We start from the raw sequence: 9,824 nt of genomic DNA, 5'->3' as shown, positions 1-9,824 counted from the left end.
TTTACTTGTCCACAAATGAATAAACCACGCGTCTCCATGCACTTGAAATATGCAAAATCTGCAACTTCGTCGCTGATATGGATGAGCGAGCAAAACACTTTATTTACATTCAAATTAAATTTACGAAATGTTTGAGTAATGTAATTAATTGCTGAAAATATTTGCTTACGTTGTTTTGGTTAGTTACAACAGAGACCGATATAATAGATTTTTATATGGTCTCTGGTTACAACACGTTTTCCTATGCATTATGGGCGATGCTTTCCCTTTTATACTCTGATACTGGTGGCAAGTGGTATGAAATCTAATGTTATTATCCCTGCTAGTATTAGGATACGTTTATGAATAAGCACTGGTAACATGTCACAGTTCAGTAATTTAGACAGAGAAGGGAATTATACGTTCACATTAAAATATGATAAGAAATAATATTACACACGAGGCAGCTCAACAAAGATATATTTCATGCATGCGTGGGCTTACTGCTATTCATCGGAAATACCCGAGGTATTCCGAATGAGATATCGTCGACAGTAATTAATTTTATACTGATTTTCACTTAATTTCGTTAACATTGATCCATGTTTATTGTATGGTGTTTTAGACAAACACTGGTATAACCAAGAAGAATTGTAAACGTTTGAGTTATGGCATAACCCGCTTATAGCAGAGGTCGCTCAGCGGTGTTCCGATTGTAGTTATTAGTTGACAGTATCCACGCAACAGGGGCAGTCTATTGACTCTCTACAGGAAGGTACTACCGGGCTATTTTTGCTCGTGTGTTTTACAGTGTTATGGTTAGTGGTTCGCAGTGAGGGGGACATGAGGTGGTTACTTTTGGCAATCAATCCAACACATTCAGTCAAGGAATACTGATGACATGTTGACGGGCTACGTGCCCGGAATATTAAAACTGAAAGTTCATTTCAGAAGCATTGACTTGGGCTCCCGTGACAGCGGTGAAGTGGAGACTGTTTCCTTGATGTACAGATTTCAAAAACGGAGGTGGATTTCAACAATGCATAATTAGGAATAACTGCTACCAGTTACCATAGTAAGTAAAGTATAAAGTATGATATTCGTTTATCTGTATTGCCGAAAGGGCCAAATGTTTAGTTGATACAATATAGAAAAAAAGTGATAACTATTTTGTCAGTTAAATGTTAAAAAGGTGATTATAATTATAATGTGAATATGATCTGATTGAGTGCATGAAAATATGTGAGTGTCTTGAGAATGTTATTTGAATTAAAAACATCATAAACTTAATTGTGGCCTATCTTAATAAAGTTGAGCTAGTTATTTATTCATATGTACTTCATACAGTGACGTGTAATCAGGTGTAATTAATATGATTTGAAATAGTGATATCTGTTTTCTTTTTCCTTCTTATTATTTTTGGGTTTTATTTTCTTTAAAGGAAAATAATTCTATATCTATTTATCAAAGACACATAATAAAATGATACTATGTTTTTACAGTTTGCCAGATTAATCAAGTGTGTGTCGGGAGACAGTTATGCCTTCAAGAGATCCTCAGGGGTATGTGGCCCTCCTTCCTCTGCCGATTCCATCTCAGCGGGGGGTGAAAATACAAGCCCGAAGTGCCACTGTCTTCAATCCAACGATTCCATCACGAGATGAAGTTAGACGTTCAAATTACAGACGTCGACTTCAGCAGTTGACGTCACAAGGATTTCGATCTGTGTCCCACAAACCGTATCAAGGAATTGGAGACCCATTTTATCTGGAAGAACAAAGGCTCATTCTTCATTCACTTGGACAGTGGGATGGGGTAAATATACCTACATTTAATGCTCCAATACTTGACATATATTAGTTTTGTTTGTTTGTTGTTTAACGCCGCACTCAGCACTATTCCAGCTATATGACGGCGGTCTGTAAATAATCGAGTCTGGACCAAACAGTCCAGTGATTGGCATCATGAGCATCGATCCATGCAATTGGGATTGATGACATGCATCAACGAAGTCAGCGAGCCTGGCCACCCGATCCCGTTAGTTGCCTCTTACGAAAAGCATAGTCATCTTTTACGACAAGCATGGGTTGCTGAAGACCTATTCTACCCCAGATCTTCACGGGTCCATAAATTACTATAAACTGCCAGGCAAAACAAAGTATACACCCTTGTTTGATGGTGTCTAAAAATGAAACTAACAAGAACTGGTTATTCAGTGGTGATGTATTTGATACGGGTATCACAGTTGTGTTTGTTCCTTAAGTTAGCAGTATTTTGCAAATGTTTTCAGCCTTGTAACATTTGACAATGTTTGTAATATTTTGGTCAAATCCAATTTTCAAATATACATACTTTCTTTTTAATGACATTTTATGTACTATCAACCAGTTTGATGAGATTACAACATATTAGTTATGTGCTTATCAAAATCATTGACGTTAACGCAATATGCATCCCAATAAATCATGAAATGAAAATGTGAATTTAAAAAAAATAAAAATGTCTGCAGACACTACATATGTTTGTAGTATCTATGAGTGATATGTTGTATAATGCTTATAATACCCGGTTCATAGAAACTAGATTCAACTTTGTTGTAATATGCAACATTGTGTCATACCTTATACAAACCACTAATGTATATATTAGTATTGTGTTTCTGATCCCTATTCAACCACTTGCATGAGGCTTTTATTTTTAATTTTTAACCAAGGGCAGGCAACTCTAGCGACACATGACATCCCCTCGTGTCTATGCAGCCTGTTTGTGTGTGATTTTAAGGCCTTTTGTGAATGCTGTTTAGACATCATTCACCATCAATTGCTCGAAAAGGGCATTTTAATACCGGAGACAAAATATGTTTTTCTGCTAGATTTTGAGGATTGTTAATGTCATGCTAAACAAACAAAGCAGCGTTGTCGCATCATTTTAGGCCATACCTAAAGACCAGAAAAGTAATACGTGTTTGTTTGGTCTGAGATTGCTTATTCTACAGCAAAACTGACTAAGGTGTCCAAAATAGTCCTTATATTTTCTTTGTTGTTTCTTTCAAACCATCTAGCTCATAATTAACAAGAAGACTATTTATTGCAATTGTTTGTGTGTCATATTTAGATTTTTATATGTGTGTTATTATTCATTAAGGGTGTGCGGTATTATCGGTATATCGGTAAATTGAGATTCATCTTTCCACGAACTATCACAATATCATTTTTCCATACTCAATTTATTGGGTGATTTCAAATAGCGATTTTTATCATGTGTTTATTGTTATAAACTCAGAGGCTTGCCAAGGAGTTTTTCCACTTTTATCTACAATGTAGATATTGCTTGATCTCCTGCGGGAGCCAGTTTTGGATGATAAATCGCAATATCGCAATATTGTGATACACTTTAAATTTCCAATACCTGTCCCTATAATTCATGAAGTTCACTATGGCATGGGAATTAACAAGACTTCTGACATTCTTCAGTAGGACAATTTACTGATGTATATTAACATGTTGAGCCCCAGTTGGGAATCTGGGTTAGAATTTGCCCCCTGTGGGCAACCTTTGCTGCACCAAGATTGCATGTCATCGTACCCTGATGGCGTGAATTGTTGTTCACAGTATCAATCACTGGATTGTCTGGTCCAGAAATGATTATGTAAAGGCTGTGTCATAAGCTTCAATATTACTAAGTGCGGCATTCAACAACAAATAAACAAATAAATAAATAAATAAATAAATAAATAAGACATTTTGAGTTAGTTTTGGTGCAACTGGGAGCATCTATTTTCAAAGATACAAGAATATGGAGAGGTCACCTGCTGGATGACTGGTCCATTCTTACACTCCTGTGGCGGTGGGGTAGCCTATTGGTTAAAGTGTTTGCTTGTCATGCTGAAGACCTGGGTTTGATTCCCCACATGGGTACAATGTGTGGCGCCCATTTCTGGTGTTCCCCGACGTGATATTGCTGGAATATTGCTAAAAGTTGCATACGATCATACTCACTCAATCACTCACCCAATCACACAATCACCCAACCACCCATCCACTCACTCACTCACTCACTTCCTTGTCTATGTTGTGCAGAACGAAGGAAGCGATGGATCCAGCAGCTCCGAAGATGAGGGTATACAGGCAGCCCACATACCTAGTCCAAAGAAAACCATGGTAAGTTATGTTTATGTTTATGTTTATGTGATATGTCATGGATTTTAATTGTGATAATGCACTGTGTCAATATATACATACATAAAGGCAGTTGTAACAATTTCTTTTCAGCAGCATTGATCATAAGCACACTTTTGCAAATGAACAGTCAGATAATTGCCTGAGAATGAATTCTGTAGTTTAAATAAAGCAGTGTATCAATGGAGCTGTGTCCACAAATGTTGTAACAAACTAGGGCTGGGATGAGTCTACTGCCCTGGTACCCTACCCCCTATTACCTGACCTGACCCCCTGAAGATCTTAAGAGATCGGTACGATTGGGAACAGTTTGACTGTAGCCCTTGAAAAATGTATTTAGTTGTCCACGTATATAACGTTCTGGTCATGCATACTCTGAAGTTGACTGAAGTTTTATCTTTATTCAAACATATGAAAATCAGAAGTGACTTGTCGTGTTAGTTACCATGGAGTTCTACATAATTTTTGTCATTAAACAATATATCACATGACTACCCCCAGTTCCGAGTAGCCCTGGGGGAACCCGGGTCCTACTCAGTACCCAGCTGACCCAGCCCTATAACAAACGGCTTTTCATAAAGCAATGTGATGCATATGGTGATTTAACCGCTAAAAAGGTCAAATATACAATTTTTTGCTGCTGAGACAGATTTGTAAGATGTTAAATGTAAAGTATATATGAGTGTGTGAACAGTTATTTATGCATGTGACATATATCGGTTTATCCCAGAGTAATACATTTGTTCCCTTCGATAACATGACCATCAAAGTCCTCAAAAGACACAACGTAAGAAACATATACCGTATTTGATGTAAAAAGTGCCCAGGGCGCTCTCAAAATTAGAAATAGGGGGCTCTTATTAGAATATTATTGAGAGTTGAAAGATAAATTTTGTGGTTTATGCTGACAGCCTGAAATGTTTATGTACGACAGATATATTTTTCCAGAATTAAATAGCCCATAATTAAGGGTGCATATAACACACAAGTATGTATTATATGAGAATAAATAAGTCTTGTGTACATTGTTCAATCGGAAGGGGTGCTAATTGGGATTGTTCACTCACCAATAAATCAGCAAATATCGCGGGGCGCTTATTACGTGGAATACGGTATGTGTTTGTTAATTGATCTTTAAAGGAAGTATTTACATATATCTTATATTAACTTAAATAATATGTCATAATAAACCCAATTTTTTTATAAGAAACAATTTGTAGATTGACTAAGTGAACAGATAACCAAGATGTGAGGTGAGGTGAAATGGGTTTTCATCCACCAGACCACAGAGGCGGTCATATACTAAGAAAATTTTGAAAGGAAATTATTTTATTCAGAATGAAACCTATCACGTATTGTAATACAGAGAACTGGAATTCATTCCAGAGTGTGGCCATGGGGCTTTTACACACAAAATTCCTTCAATTGTGTAAAAAATAAATATCACTGTGCAAAAAAGGGTGCAATATGATATCCCAAAACTAAAATATGTATTCGATCGTATCTTTGGCTATTGACTCTAATTAAAACACTAAGTGTCATCGTTTTTAGCAATTGGAATCCATTAATTGTTTATTGTAACTTCAAATATCTTCATTCAGCATTCATGATCAGTAATGGTAGGTTCAGCAATATGTTCCGAATGAATTGACCGTTACTATGTAACACATGTTTTGATTCGATGGTTCAATTACGAGGCCCAATCGGCTTCAAGCTTTCATGTTTGGTCTCCTATCCCTGTCACATGGCCATCAGCTTCTTATGGCCTCCGAGAAACAAAAGCAGACGAGGGGCCAAGTTTATTGAATTTGTTTTCGAAACACCATAAAGCTGAGGGTCAGACTGTGACTGCAGATAGGAAGAACTGGAGAAAGTCTAACTTTGATGGAAGACTGAGCAAAATGTGAATGATTAAAATGTGAAAGATGAAAATGTGAATGCATAAAGTGACACTGACAAGTTGAATTCCTGAGGTAACATTCCCCTAAGTTTTATGTGTTTATTTAAAAAATATTTGTGTGTCCCCTGGTTTTATCAAATTCTTAGAAAGGTCAGGGTCATTGGGCCCCACTTTCCAGTTTCTGAAATGAACAGTGGAATACTGGTATCCCATCAAGCTGTGTGTTGCACTATTCCAGTCTACAAGGGCGGTTGCCCCTTCTGTTATAAAGGTGCTGTGGTAATCAGATATTGATTAATGGAGTACAGGCAACAGTAAATGATATAATGTATCAGGAACTGTCAAAACACTATCAGCAAGTGACAAGCTCTTTGTGTCAGAATAAAAATAAATGGGCTCTTGTCTGTTTGATTAATATTGAGAAGCAAAATCTTGTGAAATCCCTGTTGAGAAATATCAACTGAATCCGTCCAATGTAGGCTGTGTACATAATCCAAATTAATGTCAATGGTAGGATATAGATCTTTGTGTAATATTAGTGGAAACTGCCTTAGGGACTGGGGATTTATTATAGGGGTAGGGGTGGGATTGGTCGTAGGACTGATAATATTTTTCAACACAAACCTCATTTTTTTGTAACATTTTTTTATGGCCTTTCCAAATACATGTCTCATTTTTTATGACCCCACCCTCCTATAATAAATGACCAGTCCTTAAATGAGAGTATAGCTGTAAATGTTGGCGACCCCCCTCTCTTGATGTATCATGTTTTCCTGACCCACCCTTAATCTCACTGTTTATGAAATAACCCATTTTTCTTGCAACGTGATGCAACATTTACAGATATTTACAGATGAAGGTTATACATGTATATACAAGGTGAACACCTTTTTAGATGTGAATGGGATAATACGGGGAAAATGCCCCCCAAAGTGACCCATGCAACATAATGCTTTGGCGAGCTCTGATGTCTTATGCTGGTTGAATTTCAAAGTTTCGGGGAATGTTTCTTTTAACTGTATGTGCTGGTAACTTAAAGAGGGTTAGATTCTGCAGCTGGGTAGAAATTCTACATGAATCACATTTTCACGGTGGAGAAATCATTTCACATCCATCATGTCCTTTGAAGGTACTTTTATTATAAATCATCTCTTGTAGACAGGCAATGGGTTTAGACGAGTCCTACACCCCCAGGCTCACTCTGTTATCTTCAGTGTATGCAGGAGTGTCCCAGAGCTCCAGATAACGTTTTGAGCAATTGAGTTTTCACTCGAAGGCTTATATTTCAATTGGGTTATTACATTTTTTATTGGGTAACCAATATTTTTTCACTCATCTATTCATCACTCTATTGGGTTTTTCCCCAAATGAGTAAGCATTTTGAGATTTAATAAATAATGAAATAATGTTTAAGATTCTAAACGGTTCTAAATATAGGGTTGACTCGGAAAGTAAATTAGTTCGTAATTGTGTTTTGGAAATTAGCTCTGCTGTACAAATGTTGGAAAAGCTTCATTGGGTATTTACGGTGTTTTCAAACAATTTAGTTTTCCATTTAATGAATGCGTTTCTGTACGCAAGTTAGTTGAAAGTAATTTGGTTTTGGGGGTATTTTAGGCAAATGTGAAGCTTATCTGTAGCTCTTGTGTCACCAAAGATATCATGTCTAAGATTGAGCTGACATACCTTAATATAAAAATTAAAACTAAAATAGTGTTCAAACTCTAAGATGTTAAAACTTAACTCGCTCGCTCACTCTCTCACTCACTCACTCACTCACTCACTCACTCACTCATATGAACGTTGTTTTGGGGTACATTATTGTCTTTGAAAGCATTCAGTTTCAAGGTCATATAAATTCCCTTCAGCAACCAATGCTTGCCGTACAAGGCGACTTTGCGTGTGGTGAGAGGCGACTAACGGGACTGGGTGTTCAGGGTGGCTGACTTGGTTGATACATGTCATCATGTCCCATTTGTGTAGATTGATGCTAGTGATGTCAGTCACTGGATTATCTGATCCAGGCTTGATTATTTGCAGACCGCTGTCATATAGTGCGGCATAAAACAACAATCAAACAAACAAACAAACAAACAAACAAACAAAATAGGAAGTACTTCCTATTGTTAATGTTGCAAGTTGCACTAGGACCACATAGGGAACATATACAAACAAGTATTAAAAAATACTTGATAATTTTGCAAGATGACATGAATTTTAAAACACCTGTTTATGAAAATGTCACGAAATCATGGCGAGGTGACGTGAGGTGAGGTGAGGTGAGATTTCCATGTTTCATCACGTCATACCAACGTAATAGGTTATTGGATTAGGTTTTTTACTACTGCCTTGATATAACTTAAATATTGTGGACTGCACTGTAAGACAACAAACACCCACTTATTAGTATTATTATGTCGGCAAGATGTAACCTACACCTTACAAAACTGGAGCAAATTCAGAAATGTGTACAGATATGAGCGTCAGGTGCATGTTCAAAGAACACATTTCAATACCTGTCAGCAAAACACAATGCTGTTATGAGGTCCCCCCTCGGAATAAAGTACCCCACCCTGAATAAACTACCCCTCTGAATACAATGAAGTACAGATTGCACGACCCAAACCTCAATTACCCTACATACCCCATATATGTGTACCTGCTCGGGATACCACCACAGTATAATAAAGACATTAATGCCCCAAACAATATATCCCCACACACATGAATGAAGGACATATATTCCATTTCACTCTCACTGAATGGACAAGCGGGGACATATGAGTGTTATTATGAAATCCCCTTCTAGCCACAAAGTACATGTTCAATGCCGGTAATAGGATTATGTATTTCAGCAATATGAATGTTTGTGATCCTCTTTCATACATTGAAATGCATGGCTATGTGTCAGTGAATAAAAGCCTGTTAATGCAATCAGACTGTTGAGGCAAGAATTAGCCCTTGGCAACATGCTAATATTATGATGGTGGCGCTATGCTTGTGTGGAATTGACTGTTCTTGCTTCAGAGGTTTAGGTTAATGACTCAGAGTTAAGCTTGTTTATTGTGTCTTGTGGTGGAGTTGTTATTCTTGTCAGATTGTGTTTTCAGAACAATCAGCATTGATTAGTCAGAGTAAACATAAACATATCACATGTGCAGTTATTAAAATTCTTTGGTGGAAATATGGAAAAAGTATATATATCAATATATATCAATATATATCAATATATTGGGCAGGAACAATACTCTTTCAGGACTCGATTTAACTATATAAAAATGCAATCTGTTAGGGCTGGGACGGGTAACTCAGATACCCGGGTCGGGTGGGTACTGAGTAGGACCCGGGTACCCACATGACTACCCAAACCCGTGGTTAGTCACATGATTATATTGTTTAATGGCAAAAGTTATCTAGAACTCTACACTATAAATGATAAATGTTCACATTTCTTTCTGACTTTATATATTGCATAATGATAAAACCTCAGTCAAAAGGCAACTTCAGTGTATGCATGACCAGATTGGTTGATACGTGTATCTAAATATATTTTGACAGGAGTACGGTCAATCTATTCCCAATCGGACATGTTTGACCTATCTCTTGAGACCTACAGCAGGTACCCGGGTAGGGTTGGGTCATAGGGAGGTGGGTACCCGGGTAGTAAATTTGGACTTGTCCCAGCCCTACAACCTATTATTGAAAAATGCAACCTAATATTTATGTCTACATGCACTAAATGCATGTAAAACAGATTGTGTCCGACT

At 37.1% G+C, this 9,824-nt stretch overlaps 1 protein-coding gene across 7 annotated transcripts in view; it reads left to right on the top strand.

The window, feature by feature from the left end:
• The first annotated feature begins 718 nt into the window (after nucleotides 1-718).
• The window catches only part of LOC124147873 (coiled-coil domain-containing protein 60-like), a 45,450-nt gene continuing 36,344 nt past the window's right edge, over nucleotides 719-9,824 (top strand). For all 7 annotated transcript variants that reach the window (XM_048401359.1, XM_048401358.1, XM_048401355.1 and 4 more), the window contains exons 1-3: nucleotides 719-1,054; nucleotides 1,482-1,794; nucleotides 4,059-4,139. In XM_048401359.1, the coding sequence (XP_048257316.1) occupies nucleotides 1,519-1,794; nucleotides 4,059-4,139 (357 nt within the window). In that variant the 5' untranslated portion in view covers nucleotides 719-1,054; nucleotides 1,482-1,518. The remainder of the gene's footprint in view (nucleotides 1,055-1,481; nucleotides 1,795-4,058; nucleotides 4,140-9,824) is intronic.

The sequence above is a fragment of the Haliotis rufescens genome, unplaced genomic scaffold (assembly GCF_023055435.1).
Source record: "Haliotis rufescens isolate VD_foot unplaced genomic scaffold, xgHalRufe1.0.p SCAF_1, whole genome shotgun sequence".
NCBI classification, from domain to species: domain Eukaryota; kingdom Metazoa; phylum Mollusca; class Gastropoda; order Lepetellida; family Haliotidae; genus Haliotis; species Haliotis rufescens.
Note: the sequence above shows the minus strand (reverse complement) of the source record. Positions and strands in the feature narration are given on the sequence as shown.